The sequence below is a fragment of the Plecotus auritus genome, assembly GCF_963455305.1.
Source record: "Plecotus auritus genome assembly, chromosome: 7".
In the NCBI taxonomy this organism is placed as follows: domain Eukaryota; kingdom Metazoa; phylum Chordata; class Mammalia; order Chiroptera; family Vespertilionidae; genus Plecotus; species Plecotus auritus.
The window spans coordinates 18,531,054-18,555,234 of NC_137774.1; the positions used below are offsets into that span (position 1 = coordinate 18,531,054).

Here is a 24,181-nt window from a genome sequence, read left to right on the forward strand (position 1 = left end):
TACAAAATCTGGGGTCTGGACCATTGGCCTCTTGAGCTATGCCTAGAGGGTGGTGTGTGACATCCCACATCCCAGGTGGAAGGGAAGGTATCGTCTGACCACACCTTTTCGTTGTTCCCAACGTTTCCAGAGGATCTTAGTGCCACGTGTCAGTGTCCACGTTGTTGACGAGCGTGAGCATGTCCGTGTCGTGTTTATCAGCCAGTTGAGCCTTCCCCCGGGGCCATTTAGACCACATCTACCTCCAGACGTGGGGTTGTCCTAGAATCAGGAAAATGGGAGGAGGCTTGGGGGGAGGAGAAAGGTGAGGCGAGTGACAGGACCACTTGTTGGCCCTTCCCTTGGAGCCCAGCCACTCCCTCCCCAGGTCCTGGTCCCCCCTCTGTCCCCCTCTCCTCTGGTGCAGAGCTTTCCTCCTGTGCTCCCAGACCTTCCCCCATCCTGCTTCCCATAGAGAAATGGAGCCACAGGGCTGATGGCCCTACCTGGCGCCCTCGGGCAGACAGCACCTGAGGCTCGGCTCAGGACTCCCCTCTCGTCTTCACTTTTCATATCTCAGTGTTTAACACAATGAAACCTGAAACCCATCCTCTTACTCCAGCATCACAACGACTGCTTCTGATTTGTCTGTCGATGGCTCTCTCGCTGCAAATGGACTTGAACTCATCCCCCCCCTGGGGGGCCGCTTGCCTGCTGCACGTGTTGCTGACAGTCACTGGAGGCCCTGGCAGGAGTCAGCAGCTTCCTTCAGTGAGGCACACCCTCCCTGCTGTCAGGGGGCCAGGCTCTTCGACGTTGTCATCGTTTGTTTTAGATCAATTTTTTTTAATGGAACAAAATAAGCTAAAAGCACACAGGCCTTTTTCTGTTTTTATTGTCACTGTCGCCATTGTGACCATTCAGAACTGCATGGGGGTCCAAACCCAAAGAGGCCAGAATACAAGGGTGCTCCTGGTCCATTAGCATGAGCTGCTCTCTGGGTGGGGAGAGAGGTCCCGACTGGACCGGAAGATCACCCTCCCAGGAGATGGACTCTGCAGGTTGTCTGAGGGTCACATACGCAGCTCCTTTTATTTATCCCACGGAGACATTTTGAGATTGACCCTATTACTGATGGACAAGCTAATAGTATCCCATTCCTATTCCAGTTAAAACATTTAAACTAACATCTGTCGCTAGGTTAGGTGTGGAAAGAGCCAGCAGGCATCTTTCTGTTTACCGTTATTGAAACTGGATTTTCCAAAAGCCTCCATTGTCTTTGAAGACTTTATCTAATCAGAACGTTGAAATGGGGGGCGGGGGAAGGTAGCTCATTGGAGACCTTCAGATAAATTGTAGGTATTTGTGGATTTGATCAGGCCTGCTGTTACTGTTACTATGGAAACTGAGTACTTGCCAATGACCTTTTGAACACTAAACAGAAAACCTATGGATTCTGCCTTTTTTTTTTCTGTAGTCCCTCAATAGTTTATTTACTTTGTAAACTGTGTGATGTTAAGGGCAGGGAGGGGAATCTATAAAATGCACATCAGTTGAAAGATTTTTGTTTTATTTTTGTAATAAATGCACCCACTTCTTTTTTAAAAAAAGATTTTTTTATTGATTCTGAGAGAGAAACATTGATGTGAGAGTGAAACATTGATGGCTGCCTCTGCATGCCCCCTACTGGGGACCCAGCCTGCAACCTGAGCATGTGTCCTGATCAGGAGTCTAACCATTGACCTTTCCATGCACGGGTCAACGCCCAACCAACTGAGCCACACCAGCCAGGGCAAAAGAGAGATATTTTAATCTCTGTACTTCTGTTCTGCCTTGGAAGCAAAACCTTAACTGAAATAGGACAAGCTTCTTTGCTCAGGTCCTAGTAACTCCAACTCCCCAGGCTCCGAGGTAGCTCGCTATGGAGAGTATGCCTGGCCTGGTGGGCGTGGCATTCACAAGGACTCGGACCACGGAGGCCTCAGAGAACTTAGACTGGCGGCTCCCAAAGTGAGGCCCAAGCCACGCCAAGCATCTCTCAGGGCATCTCAGCCAGTCCAGAGCCCTCTGTACCTGGAGGTATTCAAGCGAAGATTGGGCATTTCTATCAGAAAGGTGCCGGAGAAATGCCAGGTGGCATTTCCGCTAAGGTTCTTTCCAACAGCAAAATTCCAACCAGGATATTTTCATTGCTATTGTTAGTTCCCTTTAATCTAGACATGGATTAAGATCTCTCGCCTAAAATAGAGCTTTGGGGTTGGAATAAAATGGCCTATTTTGAGAACAATTATAAATAGATTTGTGATTGCGGATTTAAAGGACCACAGTTATACGAGGTAATGGGAGACCATCTATCCACACCTGTTCAAAGGGACGTAAAATTCACAGTGACCCGCGTCCTGTCTTAGTCGTCAGAGCCTTCCGCGTACAGCGCGTCATTGGTTTGTCTCTGATCTTCTCTCTGTCCAGGCTCAGGGATGTTATGACCCTTTCGGGCTGTGGAATTTGGGTTCAGAAAATCAGCCCCTCTCTCCGAGTGTTCTCCCAGAAAATGAACTTGCAGGATATTAATTCCATGGCCGCTCCTATGGACTTCTTCTCAGTTAAGATGCCTTCAGCTCATTTTTTTTTCTCATCGGTCCTTGAGGAAGTGACGTTACCCAGTTAGGATGGGTTACTTTAGACAGAAGTTGAAAGGTAAAAAGAGGTAAATTGGGAAAGCAAAACCTGGTTACCTGGCCTTGGTCCACCAGCTGCCTGCGCAGTTTCTGTTTCACCGTAAGCTTGGGTGCTTGGAGATACTGCAGAGCCCTCTAAATCATCAAGAAAATCCTAATTTTGTTACAAATAGTTTTCATGGCCAGTGGGTTTGGTTTTCTCCTCATTTATGGAGTAACGGCAGTCTGTGTATAAAATGATCAGGTGACTCAGATGCTTGATTAACCAGATACCTCATTACTCCATCACATGGACTGGCCAGAAGCAGAAAGAACACACCTGGATGGGGAGAAGCTGTGTGGGCACGTGAGTGCCACAGGGAGAAGGGAGAAGGGGCGCAGCTCCCTGTGGTTTGACACCCACCCTTCATCCCGTTCAGTACTCAGTCACTGCTGGTCCCCGGGGACCATTCTCTCTGGTGTCCGTCGGAAAAGAAACGTCTTCCTGACTCTTGCCAATGATGTGGGTGGCACAAACTGATGGCTTTGCAGGGGGCGGGGAGAGGCAGCCATGGTTTTATTTCTTTTTTTTAACATCTTTATTGAGTTTGAGAGTGGGGGGGTGGACATCGATCGGCTGCCTCCTGCACACCCCCTACCAGGTATCCAGCCTGAAACCTGGGACTGTGCCCTGACCAGGAATGAACTGGCAGCCTTCCGGTGCACACGACGCTGCCCAGCCAGCTGAGCACACAGGCCAGGGCATGGCCTCGTGTCTTACTAAGGGTTCCTTCTGTGCCCCAATTCCCCCAGGCCCTAGCGGGTGCCTGCAGGGACACAGTAATTAAATTATTTTAAATTTCGTTAGCTTTTCCTCTGCCTGTTGACATCCTCCCCCATCCACTTCCAAGGCAGGGAACATCCTGTCCCCTACCCTCCACCCCACCCCTCCCCCACCCCAAAGCGCCTCCTCAAAGATCCCCTGCCGCCCTGGAGACACCCCCTTACAGCCAACACCCGGACCTCTCGACAGGCCACATCACCTGAGGGCCGGAGGGAACCTCCCTCCCAGTCTCATCTGGGCAAGGTCCTACCTACTGTCCCTTTGCTTCCCTGCTGCCCGCTTCCCTGAGGACCAATCTCTCTTTGGATGCCCAGCCCGGAGGCAGCTCCTGAGCTCCGGTTACGCCCCTGTCGCTGCCGGAGGGAGAAGCTCCCCACAGGGGAGGCAGGGACTTGTAGTCCATTTTACAGATGAGGACACTGAGGCCTCCGCCAAGTCAGCAGTACCATAGCTGGAGTTCCAGCCACATCTGGTGGACTGCGACTTCCGCAGTAGGCCCTCCCCGCACCCCCCCCCCCCCGCCTCCTGCCCCGCCAGCTTCCCCCATCACCCCACTGCCACAGGGGCCCCGAAACAGCCCAGAGCCTGCAGCTGCCACCAGCGTGGAAGCAGGTGTCCCATTGAGCTATCATTAGGCTCCTCATTTTAAAAAACTGGTGTGGCTTCAAAACACTCAGCGAAGATGGGATGAAATCAACAATTATGTAAATTTTGATTATGCTAAATGTAATTGCCATTGCCCCGCTTTCAAAACGCTGGCGGCCATCAATTAGAGACATTTGTAAAAAACTCACTGAGTGATGGAGCAGACGTGTGAAGCGTGTCGGGGGAAGGATCATCTTTCTCTGTGGGCACCTCTTCAGCTAGGTGCCCAGTCCCGCCCACCTCTCCTGCAACGGCTGCAGACAAGTAGAGAGAAGTGTCTGGAACCGTCCCCCGGACCTGGGCTTTATTGCCAGTTATGGCTTTTTTCTTTCTTTCTTTTTAATTCAGGAGATGCCATTCCTTGGTCATTTAGTTCCAATTGAATTTCCCTGGTGGTGGCTTTTTTATTGAATTCTGTCCTCCTATGACTATCATCATTTCTCATTATTTCTCCAATTGCTCTGTGATTCTGCCTTTAAGATAAACCCGCGGCTCTCGCAGGCCCCTCCAGGGCCCCGGGAGACCTCGGAGCCTCCCTTCCCCTCTTCTTGTACCCGTGACCTGCACAGCCTGGGCCCAGTCCAAGGTTAGATTCAGAGGACAGAGATGTGTCTGGTTGGGGGGTGGTTGTTTTTCAGGAATAAAGCACCTGGAGATCCTAAAACGCACCCGTGGCATCCGTGCACACCCATGGGCTTCCTGCAAAGGCCCAGCTGTCACGTGAGAGGTTGGCGCCGTCTCTGTGAAGGGGTAGCTGGGAAGATGGAACCTCTGCAGGGTTTGTGCCGTTTTGCGGCATTTATGGGAACTTGACCTCTGTGGGCCAGACTGGTCAACCTTAGGCGTAGTTCTGCTGGAAGATCCCACTCAAAATGCAAATTCAACAAACAGATACCACAAGAGGGCAGTAAAGGTTTGCAAGTAAAAGGTCCCATGAAAAGCTGCACACCGGGTAGCGGTGAACTTGGGCCTGCATCTCTTTACTTTTGATGGATGTGAAGGTGGGATTACCCCTGGGCCCCCAATTGCCCTGTGGTTCTGGGGTGCTGAAAAGGCAAGCCATCCAGGGTTCCCCTAGGCCTGGTGGCTCCCGCAGGCTATTCCGGCACATTTCATATCCACTCTGCGTCCTTCGTGCAGAGAACTGCCCACTTCTGAGCCTGCCACGGCCAGTTCACCGAGCCAGTGCAGTGTCGGTTCCAACGGGGAGCATTCCTCGCAGGGAAAGGACTTAGGACCCAAAGCCTACGAAGTGTCCAGAATACTCTGATGGTAATGTGCTCCCTCAGGCCTTTCTAAGGCGGCCATCAGACGCATGTGCACTCAGCTCCCTGGTAGGAGAAAGACGGTCATTATGCAGGTGGGAAAACTTGGAAATAGGGTATTTCTGGTCTCCGTATCCTCATGTGAGTCTGGACTCTTAGCAGCTGGGCAGAACTAAGGGCAGCAGCTTCCTGGGACCCGTGTAGCAGGTGACACAGGTCGTACTGCGTCCGCCTGTTAATGACAGTCCACCAGCCTAGGGTGTGTGTCAGCGTTCATCCGACAGCTCTGCGGGCGACGGGAAAACGAGGCTGGTGGGAACAGCACAGCTGGGTAGTTGAGGTGCATCACACTGGATCCAAGAGAACCAGGCACTCTGATTTCCACATCCATCGGGCAAAGCACCAACATGTCACGGGTCCCCCTTCCTCCTCGGAGGGTGGCTCAGTTGCCATGACAACAGAGGCCCGCCGGCTTGCTGTGAATTGGTTTCCACGGTGGCAACAGCGTAAGTGGATGTGTCCATAAAACTCTTTCTCATTAAGAAGATGACTTAATGTGGTTTCCCTTCCGTTTCTGCTCCACTGAGTAAGCGCTGCCCTCCCCGCGCTGTCTGGCTGGCCGGCAGCTTTTTCCAGGACTCGTCGGCAAACCGCGCCTCATGGAGCAGACTGGGTCGTAATTTAATTCAAGTGCATTTCAGGTTCTTAATTGAGGCTGTTCTTGCAAGTTAGCAATGAAATACAGATGTTTTACTTAAATCTAATTGCAAATGAGGATGAATACATTTGAGAACCGGCATGATTCTAGGGCCAGGCCGGGCAAATTCTAGCGGCTGCCTGTGTGTGTAATTTAAGGTCTTACTGGAACATAGACACACTCCTTCACTCATTCGTTCGTGCGGGACAGTGGGGACAGTACTTGGTTTGCAAAACCCCCCAAATTTATTATCTGTCCTTTCATATTTACCTGCCTTCTACCCAGGAGAACGAGCACTGAATTGGAAGAGCCGAGTTCTGGATTCAGAGCCCAGGGGGGAGGACTGGTTTAGACACATCACTTAGCCCCCTGGCCTCAGTCTCCTCCTCTGTAAAGTGGGCGGCCTCGCTTAGCTTATCTCCAACTTCCTTTCAGATACTAAGAGCTCCCTCACCCTGTGCTGCGGGTTAAAGACGACACCCCGGGTGGAGCAGCTCTTAGCACAGGGGCACTGTCCTCCGCAGGGAGATGGAGGGTCCTGTTTCAAGGACGGATGTAGAGGACATCGATTCTGGTCTTCCTCCCCCAGCACGGCCACGCCCCTGTGCAGTGGCAGGTAGTGGAGCTAGTTCTCTAGGCCTCAGTGTCTCCACCTGCACCAAAGGCAGGTCCGACCTTCCCAAGGACCCTCCTACGCTGACCGTCTGGTTCTGAGGAACTCCCCACCCCACCCCACCCCACTCCCGGCAGTTTCCGGGGGAGAATGAGGGATGCACACCTATGAAGTGCTGGTCACCTGTGAACCCCACTCCAGGAGGAAACAGGGGTTGCCACCACTGTCCCTGGCCCCGTGCCTCCAGGTTAGAGTTGTGGGTTGGGTTGCCAAACCTGGAAGAGAAGTCCTGTTAGAACTCCCAGTCATGAGCTTAACTACAAGACCCCAAAGAAGCCAAGGCCCCGCCTTCAGGGATGAGGCTGATCCTTTGGGTTCCCCCCTTGACTCTGCAGGGTCAGGAGAAGAGATCTGGCCTCGTCCACCAGTCTTTGCAACACCGACCCCTCTCGTCCCGGAGTTTCCACATCAGAAGGGTGTCTATGTTCATCGGCATGTGATCGAAAACAGGAAAACCGGGAACAAGCGAGCTGTCCCACAGGAGGGGGATGGTTCAATCAACCGCAGGGAGCCCACAGTGGGGCAGTGTTCAGCCACAAGAGTGCTCTCACATAAAAAGCCCACGTCACACACACACACACACACACACACACACACACCCCGAGTGGCCAGATTATTATGATCTCTGAACACATAATAATCTGGCCACTCTCTCTATATATATATGTAAATATATACATACATATATACATATACATACATATATACATATACATATATATATATATATTAGAGGCCCGGTGCATGAATTGTGCATGGGTGGGGTCTGGTCAGCCTGGCCAGGGGGAGGGTACATGGGTGGTTGGCCGGCCTGCCTGCTGGTCGAACTCCTGGTCGAGGGGACAACTTGCATATTAGTCTTATATTATATAGGATGTACACTGAGTGGACAGACTATTATGCATTCAGAGATCATCATAATCTGGCCACTCAGTGTATATCAGAGAAGGAAACATGAAAATAACAATGAGAAGAGTATCCACGAACATGTTAACAATTATTATCTCTGGGTGATAAAATTATGGCTACTTAAAATTGTCTTCTCTTTTTCCTTATCCGCGCCTGTTAGGTTTTTAAAATGAACATATATTACTTATAACAAAAGGCAGCATCGTGGTAGACATTACATAACGGCAATCATTCTTCCTTTCAAAAGGTTTTCTATGGAAAGGAACTGCCTTCTGCTGTGTACATTCACCCACTTGTTCTAAAAGTATCTGAGGGCCCCGCCCCAGGCGCTCTGCTGGGTGCTGGAGCGACATCAGTTTACAGCACAGATGAGCACCCTGCGTGCCTCCCAGTGGAGGGAGAAAGAGAAATATATAACAGGTCGTGAGGAAAGCGTGAGGGAGGACAGGGTGCCGCGTTGACTGGGGCGGGTGGGGAAGCTCAGGCTCGAAGCGTCAGCTGAGCAGAGATGGGAGCACGCCCTGGGCCCGCATGGGTCAGAGGAAGCACAAAGTGTGAAGGCCCTCTGGCGACAAGCAGGCTTGGTATGTTCCGGAAGATGAGAAACGAGCCAGCGACCAGCAGCCATTTTATTTACCCAGGCCGTGCTGCCCAGGAGGCGAGGATGGCCGTTAAGGAGCAGCATCTTAACCGGCTGCCCGGTTACAGAGCAGGAGGTCATAGACGCCGTGACCCACGGCTGGTTAGAGATACACAGGAGTGGCTGCACTCCGTGAACAGAATCATCGAAGCACCTTCCCGGGTCCTTTGTGGTTGTCGGCTCCAGGAGCCACGGGATTTCTCTGGCTAACGCTGCCGTGGCTGCAGGTGAACGGTTACCTCAGGTGCAGGGCGCTGTGCCGAGGTCCCGGTTGTTTACGGCATCGCTATTTCTGTTACCCATGGAGCAGCACCAAAACACCATCCGTGTCCTATTGCTAGGGCTGTTGGGATGAGCCCTGAGCACAGAGCATTTTCACGGTAGGGAGAGAAGTTTAGAAGAAACCCACAGTATTCGTCTGCTCCTGTGGTTGGTCACCGTTGGCCGTCACCCTCGGGATCCTAGAAGTAGAAAGAAGCTTCCATTGTTCCCGGTCCCTCTCTCTACACTCTGCAGACATCTTCGATCAATACGTTCTTCCAAGCCATGTTTCCTTTTAGGCAAGAGGATACAGCATTGCCGAGGACATTCTCAAAATAGTAGGAACAGACACAGGGGTAGTGGAATGGAGTTGAACAGTACAGCATTCTTCGGAGGGTCACCCAAAGGCTCTGGGCCATAGGGCAGACCCCCTGGGAGACTTGGAATTATTCGTCTCTCCATTCTCACGGTAATGAATCTTTGGGGTTAGGTTCCTACTGAAGAATTCTTTCTCTTGGGCGCTGTCATGTTAGAGGCTGGTGACTTAGGACTCTACACTTTCCCCGGGTCTTCATTCTGTCTTCCCACATCCCACAGACACTATGTCATCATTACGCAAAATCCCAACGTTGCAGAGTAGCTGTGGTATTAAGTGAAACCATTTGGAATTGCCATTACTGTCAGTCAGACGGTCCCATCTGATCGGTTACCAATGGCCCAACCGAACAGAAGACGAACGTACCCCTCCATCCGACCCCTTGTAGCTACCCGGAGTGGTAGTTTGGCGCACCCACCGCTCACATTTAATTTGAAAAGTCCCCCACAGTGAGCCGGAGAGCCTCTCGCAATCCACGCGGACAGCTCCTCGGACACGGGCGTGAAACACACCCGCACCCACGCCTCCGCCCCACCTCCGAGAATCGGGGTGTGAGCTGTCCGGTTCAGAAACAACAGCACAGGAGTCCTTTAAGGTGGGAGCGCCTTCGATGGCGGCAAACCGTGTGACTTTTCAGGAACAGCTCTTGTCTAAGAGGAGGCGCGTGTCAGTTAATGAGTGAGTTCCTGATCGGGGAGAACACTGCCCGTTCCACAACCCCGGCTTATTGAAATGGCAGAGGAATTTTTAAAGAGAAAAGAAAAATGGAAGCCACGGGACATAGTGCTGTAAAATAAAATGACTTCAACTACCAAAGACTTAGCATGCTTTTTAAAAATTAGGCTAAAACTCAGCATGGCTTGCCGAAACCGGTTTGGCTCAGTGGATAAAGCGTCGGCCTGCGGACTCAAGGGTCCCGGGTTCGATTACGGTCAAGGGCATGTACAGTGGTTGCGGGCACATCCCCAGTGGGGGGTGTGCAGGAGGCAGCTGATCGATGTTTCTCTCTCATTGATGTTTCTAGCTCTCTATCCCTCTCCCTTCCTCTCTGTAAAATATCAATAAAATATATTTAAAAAATAAATAAATAAAACTCAGCATGGCTCACTGGCTATGATGGAGCAACTCAGAATCCAGGATGTTTCCGTTCCTTGAAAGATGGCCTGGTGGCCTTGGGTCCAGTCTGGCACCGGGGAGGCGGAGAGGCGAGGGTTGAGCTGGGTTTTGTGGTGATCGTGAGGGCCTGGCTCTGACGGGAAGAATGACCAAAGACCCCCGGCGGGAGCGAGGCTGGCGTGGCTGGGACAGAGGGCGGGGGGGGTGGCAGGAGCGAGGCTGGTGTGGCGGGGACAGAGGGCAGGGGGTGGCAGGCTGGCGTGGCGGGGACAGAGGGCGGGGGGGTGGCAGGAGCGAGGCTGGTGTGGCTGGGACAGAGGGCGGGGGGGGGTGGCAGGAGCGAGGCTGGTGTGGCTGGGACAGAGGGCGGGGGGGGGGGGCAGGAGCGAGGCTGGCGTGGCGGGGACAGAGGGCGGGGACAGAGGGCGGGGGGGTGGCAGGGGCTCCAGTCAGCGGCAGCGCCCAGCCAAGCGTCTGTCTCCTCGGCTCCTGTGAGGACTGAGCCTGTTCTCTCCGCCCCATGGGAACCAGAGCTCTTGGTGAGTTCGGCCCCCGAGTGCCTGGGGGAAAAGGCCCTGTCTCAGTGTGGAGGCGCCCCCACCGCCCGCGTGCCCCCTTCTGGGCCCTGGCGTTGAAGGGTGCTGAAGGTGCGGGGCTGTTGGGAATGCCGATGCGTCGGAACCCCTGGCCCGGACCATCACGTGTCCACCTGAGTTACAGGGGTACCCGCTCCGCAGCAGCTTCGGGCAGCCAGCGCGGCGAGTCCGTGGCATTTGGGTCTTTTCAGGTGTTGCTGCGGAGCTCCTGATAACATAACCGTCATCTCTGTGCGCCTCTTTCTGATAATGTTTTCTTCTCATAAATCAGAAGAGCATGATAGGGTGGCTTGGCCGGCGTTCTCCTCTCAAACTCCAACTTCCCGGTTCGTCATTTAAAGTTAGACGCAAACCAGAAAGTCTCTCAGCTTGGGATGGGTCCCAGGGCAGCTGCTGGAGGACGGGCTGGTCCTGAGGCTGAGGGCGGCTCGGGAGTCCTGGCTTTCCTGGCAAGTCTGTCTTAAATGGCCTTGCGTCCTCTGTCAGCGGGGAGGCCGGTCCCTGTGCCATGGCAGCTCGGGCTCCGTGGTTACAGAGCATTCGTGTCCCCTGTGGCCCCTGAGTCCCACCTCCCACATGTGCTGCCAACAGCCGTCGAGTTCAGCTGTACTGAATGCTTCTGGCCTCAAAGCAGAAAAGTAGGGCCCATTTTTCCTCCATGTGTAGGTTTTTTTTTTCTTCTCCCCCCACCCCCCCGTGTTTTAATATCTCTGCTTAACTGGGCAGCCCCTCCGAGCATGCATTCAGGCCATGAGATTTGATCCCTATATAGACCAGTTTTTTTTTTAATAAAATATATGTTTATTGATTTCAGAGAGGAAGGGAGAGGGAGAGAGAGAGAAACATCGATGATGATAGTCATCGATTGGCTGCCTCCTGCACGCCCCCTACCAGGGATCGAGCCTGCAACCCGAGCATGTAACCCATGTAGCCGGGAATCGAACAGTGACCTCTTGGTTTATGGGTGGATGCTCAACCACAGAGCACATCCGCCGGGTGTTACTGTGCCTTTTAAAGGAGCAATACATCGTCCCCACAGCTTGCCACGGGTCTTTTCCTCTCCAGGGGGCATGGTCTCCCCTTTGGCAGGGGTACGGTTTCCTTCTGCAGGTGAACCTTCTGTTGGAAAATCTACCAATAAGGAAAACATCAGCGCACAGCGTATTTCTTTTCTCTCGTGTTAGCTGCGTGGACTTCCCCACTTCCCCAGCCGTTACTTTTATATCCCGGGGTGAGACCCAGCCTGCCCTGGGCAGAGCCCCCAGACTTGGTTCTTGGTTAACAAGAGAGTGGTCTCCTCATAGGTCAGGGCAGTTTCTGGGTACTTTGCAAGTGTTGCCCTTCGGGTGAGTGCAGCCACTGAGTATGAATAGATATGTCTCCTCAGGCTCCTCTCCTCCCCCCTCCCCCGTCCCCCCTCCCCCTCCCAGGGGCATCAAGCTCGGTTATAATGCTTTCTGTCTCTTTTCCCGGGGAAAGAATGTCTGACTGTTTGTCCCTGTCTGCCTGTTGTTCAGAAAGCCAAGCTTGGCCCCGCTGGGAACAGAGCGTACGGCCCCTCGCCAGACAGGAGGCTTTCCAACAACCTGGACCGCGTGAAGCTCACCGACTTCAATTTCCTCATGGTGCTGGGAAAGGGGAGTTTTGGAAAGGTAAGGAGGAGGGCCTGGCCCGTGCCACGCAGCCGGGCCTTCGTTCGGGTGTCGGGTGCCGGGGTCGGCTCGTTCCTCCTGGCGTTTCCGGAGCAGCCTTGCCGGTTCCCCCGCTGTGTGTACCTGCGTCTCAGGTGCTTCCCACCTCATTTCATTACAAACAGCTGCGTCCGAACACAGCACCGTGCATCTCAGTGCTCGGAGCGGAGTGGGCACTCCACGGTGCTGGCTGAGCGAATAGCTTTCACACCTGGAAATTAAACGTTGACTGGTAGTGAGTGAGTGGAATTACTACGAGATACTGAGCTGGGCGTCTTCAGCCCGTGTGTCTGCATTTGGCTTTTCTGGCCCCAAATCTCACCCTAAGTGCAGGAACTCATTGCTGTCCTACCTGCTTCTCTGTCTTGGTTCCTGGCTCATGAGAAGCTTCTGAAAGTCAGGCACTTTTTTGCCCTCAGGATGCTCCTGGGAAATGCACAGTCCCACCCCAACGCTGATGATGTTGCCTATTCCTATTAGCAGCTGCAACAGCGCCATCGTGTGGCGACAGCCTGCACAGTGTGCAAGTCTCGCCGCCTTAAAAAAAGCGACAGCGTGCGGGAGGGATTTACTTGGCAGTGACCTGCGATGTTTCATAGTTTGCACATCAAGTGGAACTTTATGAACACTTGCATGTCCCACATTTCCATAGTTGCATGCCCTGTCTCACCGACCTGGCCGCCCCTGCCCCTAGCACCGGAGGAAGGCCCCGCCGGTCTCAGGTGGCCCCTCCTCTGCTCTCAGGTGATGCTGGCTGACAGGAAGGGCACGGAAGAGCTCTATGCCATCAAAATCCTGAAGAAGGACGTGGTGATCCAGGACGACGACGTGGAGTGCACCATGGTGGAGAAGCGCGTCCTGGCCCTGCTCGACAAGCCGCCGTTCCTGACGCAGCTGCACTCCTGCTTTCAGACCGTGGTAAGGACCCAGCACACCGCGCACGCTCAGGCTGCCCCGAGCCCCAGCACTGTCCTGCTCCTGCTCCACGTTGCTTTTGCAGAGAAGGTTGGAGATTGCTCAGCCCTGAGCCTTCTCCGCCCGGCAGAGGTGACCGGGGACAGCCTCTCCGCCCCGTGCCGCGGTCAATTTGGAGCGTCCCCTCCTGGTGGTGTGCCCTACTTAGAGACTTGGCATTCATTCCATTGAATTCAGCAAACGTTTGTATCCAAGGTTTTCTTCCTGCCAGGCAATGGCTGGGACTTAGAGACGGAACAACAATAAGATAACTCAGAGTGCTGGCTCGGTAGCAGGCCAGCTAGCCAGCTGCCAAGCGTTGCCTGGGGATTTGAGGAGGCTCAGTTTTGTAAAAGAGTGTGTTCCTTTTCAGTGCGCACAGCAGGGGTGGGCAATCTGGCCTGTGCTCTTCAGCCCATGAGCTCTAAGACAGGTTTAAGGAGCAATAAGAATTCCCTTTCGGGGCATGTGAGAGGTAGATGGAGTTCAGGTGTCAGCGCCATGAGACGCTTTCTTGGCGCACCGCCAGGCCCAGGCAGTCACTGTCGTCAGTGGCTGCCTTCCCGCTACGAAGGCAGAGTTGGGTCGTGGCAAGACACGCACACCGTCTACAATATTGACTGGCCCTTTAAGGAGAAAGTTTGCTGAGCCCTGTCCCAGGGTGGAACTAAGCAGAGGACAGAGAATATTCCGGAGCACTAATCAGCTAGTGGCGGGGCCCGGGCCCTGGCGTGGTGCTTGCACGTGGCCTGCAAGAAATGGGAACTCGGAGGTGGCACCCATTTGTAGCATCCCCACTGCTCAGCCGCTCTCCTTGCTAAGATGGGGCTCAATCATCGGTGACTGTAACGTTACTGTGTGGCGGTTACTGTTTCCTTCTTCCCCTCCGCCAGCAATGGACTTTCTGTTTTCTGTCTGCCTTTAAAAATCTGTTGGGAGGTGCCCCCTAAAAGCTCTTGGATTTTATTTTATTTTTTTAAATATTTTTATTGATTTTTTACAGAGAGGAAGGGAGAGGGATAGAGAGTTAGAAACATCAATGAGAGAGAAACATCAATCAGCTGCCTCCTGCACACCTCCTACTGGGGATGTGCCCACAACCAAGGTACATGCCCTTGACCGGAATCAAACCTGGGACCCTTGAGTCCACAGACCGACGCTCTATCCACTGAGCCAAACCGGTTAGGGCAAAGCTCTTGGATTTTAGAATCTCATAATGGCAGTGCAGCCGCACAATATCAGACGCGGGTGCAGAGCCGGGCGCGGCCATCGTGTGCCAGCCTCGTGCTGGGGCCCGGGCCGGCAGCTCCCCGCTCCCAGCAGCATCTGAGTAGCACTGAGGAGAGAGAAACAATGTGCGCGGAAGAGAGCCACGTCTTGAATCCCAGCCCGGATCCTGTAACCCTGGTTACGCTGATGAAGCTCCAGAACGCCACAAAGCAGAGAAATAAAGACGAAATTAAAGTCCGTAACGGCAAGGCTGGAGAACGAAGCTCCCAGAGCCGTCTCCTGCCTAGCGGCAGCAGCTTCATCATTTCTCCTTCCCTGGGCAACACTTGAAGGTTTCATAACCTCTTAAACGGCGACGTTTTCTAGAAGAGAACAGAGGTCCGCTGTCACCTGGGTGTGCTGTCCCTGCTACCCCGCTCCACCTCCCCTCTGTCCCAGCGTGCTGCCCTCATACATGTGCACATTTATTCGGTTCTATGATGTCTGCCCTTCCTGGGGCCAGCACTTAGCATACCAGTAACAGAGGACATCAGAGCCACACGGGCATATTATGGATGCAAAAGAGTTTTTGATTCGCCTCTCCACTTGCGGTCCCCTCCCCCACAGTGAATGTGGTTGAGCATTTATAATGCATACGCCCAACCTGACTCACGGGTTTTGTTTTCAGAAGCACCCAGCTAAACATATTACTGCATTGCTCTCGCATGCCTCTTAGTGCAAAGCAGAAACACTGGTTGAAACTAAATAATTGGCCCCTATGGATTCCTCAGTCGTCCCTAACTTAGGACGGTGTTCTGTGTGTAGGAGCAAAGGGTAGACCGTTTGAGGCCATGACTGTCACGGGGAGCACGTGTGACCAGAGGGGCCACGACTTCCGAGTTAGGTAGACTTATTCTTTACTTGGGAAAAGATGTGTCGGAGGGCGGCCCTGAGCAGACCCGTCAGCGTGGCACACACTTCCCTCAGAGAAAGCCACGCCCGGTCTGGGAAGCGTGAGGGGTGCCCTCCCCCACTCAGCTCACCTGTCGCACTTGGCCTTCAGGATCGGCTGTACTTTGTCATGGAATACGTCAACGGCGGGGACCTCATGTACCACATTCAGCAAGTAGGAAAATTTAAGGAGCCACAAGCAGTGTGAGTATTTTGTTTAAGTCGCTTAGTTTAGACACACAGCAGCCCCTGCTGGGAACTCCTGGCTGGGTGAGAGGTGCAGGTGGGCTCTGCCCAGTTCGGGAGGGGGTGCTGTTACCTCGGGGGGGGGGGGGGGGCAGGTTTATTGGTGGGGTCCGTCTCCGTGTGTCCCAAGGAGAGGTTTATGTACTTCCTGTAAATCGGGCTGCCGGCCTGTCCGCCCGTGTTGATTGGCTCAGCCCCTCAGCCCCTCAGTTACTGGGCTCGTGGTTATGCACACCCACCAGGCCCCAGGCAGCGGGACGGAGAAGGCATGGGTGGCCCCTGCCCCTGGCGCTCACCCTCTGGCCCGGAGTGGGGGGACTCACTCCACAATTGTAAGAGTTGCTATAATGTTAAAGGTGGCACAGGACACCGTGCAAACCCCCAAAAAGTGGGGGGGGGAGGGAAGAGCATCCTGGGGATTGCCCATCCCAGAGGCTCAGGATGTGGAGGGGCAGTGGGGTGGGTACTCCGGGTGACATACCCAGTGGGTGCCTGGCTGGGGAACGGGAAGGTAGGTCTGGCCAAGAGGAGAAGGGAGATGGGAGGGCAGTGTGGCTGGTGAAATATGTGGAGAGAAGAGAGAACAAAGCGGAGGGATTCTGTGTCTTCTGGAGGAAGAGAACCAGACGTGGCGACTGTGGGGGTGAGCAGAGAGAAGCCTCTTCGTGTGACGCCCCATTTTAGGTGTGGCGGGGGGGAAGCCAGCCAGAAGGAGGAGGTTTGGGGGGAGAATCGGGAGCTCCATTTGGAAGGTTTCATTGGGACGCGCCTTGGATGCCGGATGCGCATCAGCCACACGGGAGACAGACCTGGCTCCAGGGAGAGATGGGGAGTCTTCCGTCCAGAGGGGGGACGTGGGTGCCTGAGAAATCACCCCCCTTCTCTGGGGCCAGGAGGTCCCAGGCAACACAGGGGAGCAAAGCTGAACACACCGTGCTCCCTTCCCCTCCACGGGGACCGCGGTGGCGTGTGTCCCGAGGGGTCCCGTAGGCACATGTTCATGGGATTCTGGCTGACGTTCATGGGAGAGCTGAGTCGGAGACGCTGGCCTGTGTGCAGGGTCTGCCCTGGGGAGGGTGCACAGGCCGCTGGGGAAGTCCGCTGGCAAGCGTAGAAAACGTGAAGGCGGGTTTCCTTCTCTTCAGTTTTCAGAAACGCCTGCCCTCATCCCCTCGCTCGTGTTGTCCGTCAGAAAGCCTGAGCGTGCTCGGATGGTCGAGTGAAGCTGGGCTAAAGAGCATGGAGCGCAATAACCACCCTGTGTTATCAAGTGACATAAAGGGCCAGCCCCTTTCATTGTATTTGTGTTGCCAGGAAGGTTTTATTTTTAAAAAGATAGAAAGCACGAAAAATATTGTCCAAACCGCCTATAATCCGTCTTTTATTTCTCTCCAATCTCTCCCCCCGCCTACCCGCCCTCAGAGGTGCCCCCCCCCGACACACACACACACACACGCACACACACACGCACACACGTGAAGGGTTTGGTCCTTGTGGTCGGGTTTCTCGGCTCACGCACACATCTGTGCTTACCTAGGCCTCCTGGGTGCGATGTTCGCACAGGCAGTTCTGTGGCTCCTCAATCTTCAGATTCCTAAATACGGTACCAATTTAAAACATCTCTCAGCGTTTATCCTGAGTGTTAGACATGAACCTACGAACGGTTTTGAAGTGACGGCAGTCACTGCTGTCTATTATGAACCATTTAGAAGGGTAAACTCGGGCATGAGTCACGGCGTGTGTCCCATTTATCCCGGCGCTCGGGGTAGGGGTGGGGGTGAGGAAGCTTTGTCTTCCAGGAATAATGGTGTGTTTAACACTAATGCATTCTGTTCAAGAGGAGGATCATGAAAATTGGCTCTGCCATAGTCCTGGCATAGAGCAGCCTAACAGCCACTCTTTTTTAAAAAAATATTTATTTATTTCAAAGAAAGGAAGGGAGGGGGGAAGAGAGAACCATCAATGATGAGAGAGAATCACGGATCAGCTGCCTCCTACATGCCCCCTACTGGGGATCGAGCCCACAACCCAGGCATGTGCCCTGAATGGAATTGAAAACCTGACCTCCTGGTTCATGGGTTGCCATTCAATCACTAAGTCATACCATCTGGGCTAACAGCCACTCCTTACAAGATTGTATTAGGGCTCCCGCCGGTGTGGCCCTGATTGAGTGTCAACCCATGAACCAGGAGGTCAGGGTTCAATTCCCAGGCAGGGCACATGCCCGGGTTGCTAGCTCAATCTTCAGAGTAGGGTGTGCAGGAAGCAGCTGATCCATGATTCTCTCTCATCATTGATGTTTCTATCTCTCCCTCCCTCTCTGAAATAAATAAAAAGTACATTTTTAAAAAATGTTTTTGAACAAAGATTGTATTAGGAAATTCTCTCGTAAGTTACCTGTCCACCTGCCCCAGATGAGACGTGCTTGTTTCTGGGCAGGAGCTAAACCCATCTTATTGGTTTTATTAGCTGGATCATTTGTAGGGGAAGTCGGAGCGATGAGTGGCAGAGGGAAGGGCGAGGGGCTGGAAGGGCAGGCGGGGGGGCGGGGGGGGGCGATGTTAATCTCTGTCAGTCGGGTTGTGCATCCTCGCACTTCCCCGGAGCCTGACGGGGTGGGGCGGGGACCAAGCCTCCGGCAGTCCAGAGGAGTTTGACCAGCTCTTTCTCTTGCAGATTCTATGCAGCAGAGATTTCCATCGGGCTGTTCTTCCTTCATAAAAGAGGAATCATTTACAGGTGCGTGGCGCAACTCCCCACCCTCCGTGCAGTCGAGCATTTGGCTGGACCCTGGGTCTCTGTGGGCGAGTAATTCTGGGATGGGGACTTAAGACGTGGAGTCCATGACCCCCGAGGCAGCAGACACCTGCTGGGACCCTCCGGGCGATCGGAACCACCTTCGGATCTCGGGACCTCACATACTCGTCTCCTTTCTGCTTCCCACAGAAAAACGTGCTTTTCTTTCCACCGACCACTCCCGCCTCTGCCTTGGATGCGGGTGGGAGGTCAGGGAGCAAAGGAAACAGGATTTCTGTGAGATGCTCAGCTGGATGAGGACATGGGGAAGAGGGGGAGAGAGGCCAGGGAAACGCTCCTGAATTAAATCCTTCTGGTTGTCAGCTGTCGTGAAGGTCTGGTGCCAAAGGGAGAAGAATGTCTCCCAGCATTGAGTGGAGAGAGATGGGAGGGCCTGTGGCCCTAGGCAGAAGAGGGGACCGTGTGGGACCCGTGGGGTGGCTCTGTCCCTGTGGTCTGCACACCTGGTTTGGGGTCAGACCCCTCTGCGTGAGATGCACCTGAATCGGACGACTGGCCTGTCCCAGATCTGCTAACTCGGAATCTCTGGTGATTCCCTGTGCAGCCATGGTTGGGACTCGCTAGTTCGGCCATTTAGCCATTCATTCAGCACCCATCTATTAAGAACCTCCTGTGTCCTGGGCACTGTGTTAGGCTCCGGAGATGAAAAAGTAGTAATTCCTGGTCCCGACGCCCCTGGTACTTAGCGTTCATGCGCCGCTGAGGCGGCAGCTCGTCAGATATGTGCCTCACCAGCTGCAGAGCGAACCGTGCCCCACACGCCCTGGGCAGGGCGCTGACGCTGTGCCGCTTCCTCGCAGGGACCTGAAGTTAGATAACGTCATGCTGGACTCGGAGGGGCACATCAAGATCGCCGACTTCGGGATGTGCAAGGAGCACATGATGGACGGCGTCACGACCAGAACCTTCTGTGGGACCCCAGATTACATCGCCCCAGAGGTAGGGACCCCCCCATTCTCCTTGTTTCCTAGACCAGCGCCTTCAAACTGCAGCCACTGGAGCCGTTCTGAGTCACTGTGTGGGCCTATGACGGCAGAACGCACTAAACAGCAAAACAGGAAATAGAAACGCGCACGCTCGTGCCACCTAGTCAGTGCACGCCTCACTTTTTGGATCTTTGCTCACCTATGTGCACGCATAAGCCAGTTGCACAGTAAAATGTATTTCGTGGTCATGGTCCAAACAACTGAAGAAGCTGGGCAGGGAAGGAGGGCTCTGGCTTGTCAGAATGTTCTTCGTGGGAAAACTGGGTCAGAAGGAGGTTCCAGGCATGGCTTTTTTGGGAAATCAGAGTGATTAGTGCTGAAAGGGCACACTGGCGTTGACCGCGGTGTTTATTCTGGGACGAACACACCCGTGTGGTTCTGAGCAAAGTGGTTCTGAGGTTTGTATGTTGACAGTGCGGCCACGCGGCTTTGTCTTTGCGACGCTGCGCATTGAGTGCTTTTCTTCCTAGGCTGTAACCAGGCGCCGGTGCAGCCAGCTCTGCCCACACACAGCCCTGCGGCAAACCGCCGCTTCCCGGCGAGCTCCAGCAGCTGCAAGGGGGTGGTTCAGAGTCAGGCCAGCCCTCAGCTTTCCGAGGCAGCTGGTGACGGCTTTATGGTGTTTAGTCAACATACTGTCCTGGTGTTTCTCTCGGAGGCAGTCGGGACAGTGGGAATGACATGAGCGTAGAAGTCAGACCAATGTGAGCTTCTTTATGTACAGGCTGTGGGAACTCAGGCAAGTTCCTTGCCCTCTCTGAACCCGTTTCCGCAGGGGCAAGCTGGGAGAATGATAAGCTCGATGTAGCGTTGCTATCAGGAGTCAAGTGCCAAACACGATGCTTGGCACCTAGTCACCCCTCAGGAGTAGCCATTATTCCAGAAGGGAAACTGATGTGTATCCCTGCGTTAAGGGCTTTTTGTTGGTTATATTCCTAGAGCATGTGGAAACAGAGTTAGACTATTTTTTTAGAAACTTAAATTCTGAATTACATGGACAAAGGCATTATGTTATCTTGATAAGTAATTTATTGGGATTTTTCTCCCCAAAGAGCTCACACATTAGTATCTCCAGGCATAACATGAGCTTAAATAGTCCTATTTTCAAACATGAATAGCGAGATCTTACAGTAGAAATACCTCCCACCCCACCCCCAGGCCATGTCATGCTAGGGACCTGGGAACAAGCTTTCAGACGGAGGGATCCTGAGGACATCTGGCAGAGAGAGGATGCTAGGAACACACCCTCAGCGAGAGGGATGCTGGGAACACGCCCTCAGAGAGAGGGATGCTGGGAACACACCCTCAGAGAGAGGGATGCTGGGAACACGCCCTCAGAGAGAGGGATGCTGGGAACAAGCCCTCAGAGAGAGGGATGCTGGGAACACGCCCTCAGAGAGAGGGATGCTGGGAACACGCCCTCAGAGAGAGGGATGCTGGGAACACTCCCTCAGAGAGAGGGATGCTGGGACACGCCCTCAGAGGAGGATGCTCGGAAAACCAACTTTGGGCCTCTTAATACCCAGAAGATAGCATGGGCTGGCCCTAAGGACCCTCCGTTTCTGCAAGCCTCATTCCTCTCCTTATACTCACTGCACAAGCAAGAACAAAGATAGCAACCCGCTGTTCATCAAGTGTCTACTACGTGCCAAACACCTGACATACTTCCCCTCCGAACCCATAGCCAGCCCTGTAAGGGACGCAACATCAGGCCCGGGTTTCAGGGCAGGCGCCTGCAGGGTCAGGAATGGTCTGAGGCCACCTTACTCAGAGATGCTGGAATCAGGCCCCCCCCCTGGACCGCCTCCAGACCTTTGCACGCCCACCACACTAAATGCTGCTCACACCGCAGTGCGTCACATGTTCAGAGAGCACTGCATGCTTTCCTGGGCCGAGCGGTGCCACCAGGGTGCAGGGCTGTATCAGACGAGGGCCCTGACCTCAGAGTGCTTACAACGTAGAGGAGGGGAGACGAGCAGGAACCGAAATATGTTTAGGTTCCGGTCAGCCTTCACTGAGAACTAAGCGGTGCCGCTTTGGGAGCTCAATCGATAGTGGCCGGAGGTTGTTTGCCAGCATTTCCCTCCTAAGGGCCCCCAGGGGCCTTGTGGTGTGGAGAAAGACCAGCTAGGGTCAAGGTTTCTGACTTCGGTCAAAGGTTAACATCCTGTCTTCTGTGTAAATCGTCCTGTCAGGTGGAGGCAAAATAATGATCTTAGATGGCTTTTTCCTTAATGGGCAAAGCGGAGGCTTAAATAGTTCTGGCTGTTTGTTCAGAAACCTTGAAGTGGATTCGTAGCTCCGGGGAGGGGAGCTACGGCGGAAAAGGTCGCCAACAGGTGTGATTTTGGAGTTGAGATGGTCGCCCACGTAAGGCACACTAATCAGAAAGTCATTCCTGGCCATGCCTGTGCGTTCAGTGCTTAAAGCATCGGCCGCACACTGAAGGATCTCAGGTCCAGTTCCTGGGCAAGGGCGAGTGCCTGGGTTGCAGGTTCTATCCCCGGCCCTTATCAGGGCACGTCCGGGAGGCAACCGATCTATGTCTGTCTGTCTGTCTCTCTCTCTCTCTCTCTCTCTCTCTCTCCCCCCCCCCCCCCCGCCTTCCTCCTTCCCTTCCACTCTAAAAATCAATAGAAAAAATACCCTCAGGTGAAGAATAACAACAAAAACCCAGGTAATTCCTGAAGCCAACAGGAAGGGTACTCTTTGCTTTGACCTGGAAAGAATTCTCTGGGTCAGTGGGAATCCTTGACAAGGCCACACACTTTATCTGGACTTCGTCCCCACCTGAAAGTTAGTTACAGGGTGTACGAGAGCCAGCTGTCTCCCAGCCACGAATCAGACTCTGGTTGCTCGCCTCGCCCTTTTCCTGGAAGAGAGAGAAGCAGCAGAAAGAACATCAGCCTCTGGTGGATCTCTGCGTCCCTCCTGTGGGACGGGAGCGAGGCTCTCTGAAAATGTACCACGTGGAATGCTCCCTTGCAGCCTGTGGAGGGGGCGTTAGACCACACACGAAGGATGTAAGCCGCGATGCAGTGACTGTCTTCTGCCGTGTCACATTTCCTGCATGTGCGGGTGTTAAATGACCTGCCAAAGGTCACACAGCCGGTAACATGCAAGGCAGTCTGATCCCAGAGCCCATGTATGTAGTCTTTCCAGATGTTTGCACCATCTCCAGAAGTAGGAGAAAACTCCCGGAGTGACAGAGCTCCATCTTTTCTTTGACATCCTTTAGACCAAGTTGCACGTTCCTCCACCTGAACTGCAGTCAGAGCCCTGAGCCAGGGTCAGCCCCTGTCACCTGTAATGCGGTTGGTGACTTGGGACCTCACTCCAGCTATTAAGACCAAGCAGGTCCCTCAGAAGCCAAGGATGAACCAGCAACACTTAAGTCCCTCTCCCTCACGTGGCATCCATCAGTTAGGTGTTTAGCAAGTGCCTACGAAGTGCCTGGGCACACTGCACAGCAAAGGAGAGCCCAGAAGGGACCTGGGAGGAGGCTGGGGCTGGAGGCAGTCAGAAATACCGTCCGGGTTTAGAGAGACGCGGGTTTAGAGACGTGGTGAGATAAGTATTCCCCTTGGCAGGAACAGCTGGCACCTCCAACATGGCTAAAATGGCCAGGAGAAGTCTGCGGGCACCTTGCCACCCCGTGGCCGGCCAGCCATGAGCAGATGTGTACACCCCTGGGAGTGTGGGGGCCGGGTGAGTGTAGAGCTAACGACCTGACCCAGGGCGCCTGGCTTCTCCTTCCAGCCCAGCATGGCCCATGACAGCAGCAGGAGTCTGCATCTTTAGGCCACATTTGCCCAATTGTTCAAGTTGACTCTGGTATATATTAGGAGAAAGGTCTCCAGGTAAGATTCAGCCAGTGGACCATCAGCTGTGACCTCTCTTCTGGAGGGGTCAAGGGTCACATCTGGAAGAGCCACATATTAGGAATGGGAGGGAACGAGAAGACCAAGAGGTGTGCACAGAGGCAGAGAACCAGGAGGCTGTAGCGTCCACCTGGGATGTCCTTACCTCAGGTGTCCACGTGGCTCCCTCCCTCACCGCCTTCCAGCCTCAGCTCAGATGTCCCCTCCGGGAGGCCACCTTTCCCGGCCATCCTGTTTAGAACTGCAGACCTCCAGCCCCGCCCACACCCTGACCCCATGGCCTGAATCCTTTCCGCGCACTCATCAGCTGCTGATGCACCGAGGTATTCGTTTCTTATCTGCTCCACACAGCAGAACCTGTGCTCATGTTCCTTGCCGAGCCGTGCCCGGGCCTGGAGCCCTGCCCGGCAGGCAGATGCATTTGGGACAGCTGGATGCGGCATGCTGCCTTCCAAGGTGCAGCTGTGGCACAGGAGACCACAGAGCAGAGCTGCGGGCTCTGGAAGCTGCTGTTGGAAGGGTGGTTCTCAAGGCCGCCAGGGGCTGAGGCAGATGGCAGGGGACGGAGTGCCGAGGACAGTGGGGACCCTGAGTGCCTGAAGGTTGGCGGGACATCAGCCCGGGTCCCCCAGACAGCCAAGGTGCCCCCCGGGTTGGCATCCTGAGACCTTTCCTGGCTGTTGGGGAAAGGGTTGTGGAGAGGGACAGAGGATAAAAGAGGAGTAAAAGTTAAATGAGAAAGAGACTCAGACGGTGCCCGCAGCCAGTCAGCCAGGCAGTAAATTACT

General features: G+C 54.0%; 1 protein-coding gene across 1 annotated transcript in view; it reads left to right on the top strand.

The window, feature by feature from the left end:
- Nucleotides 1-24,181, top strand: part of PRKCA (protein kinase C alpha) — a 294,600-nt gene that overhangs the window by 243,438 nt on the left and 26,981 nt on the right. Inside the window, exons 9-13 of the mRNA XM_080677648.1 lie at nt 12,176-12,310; nt 13,094-13,267; nt 15,576-15,667; nt 18,386-18,448; nt 19,327-19,465. Of these exons, the coding sequence (XP_080533774.1) occupies nt 12,176-12,310; nt 13,094-13,267; nt 15,576-15,667; nt 18,386-18,448; nt 19,327-19,465 (603 nt within the window). The remainder of the gene's footprint in view (nt 1-12,175; nt 12,311-13,093; nt 13,268-15,575; nt 15,668-18,385; nt 18,449-19,326; nt 19,466-24,181) is intronic.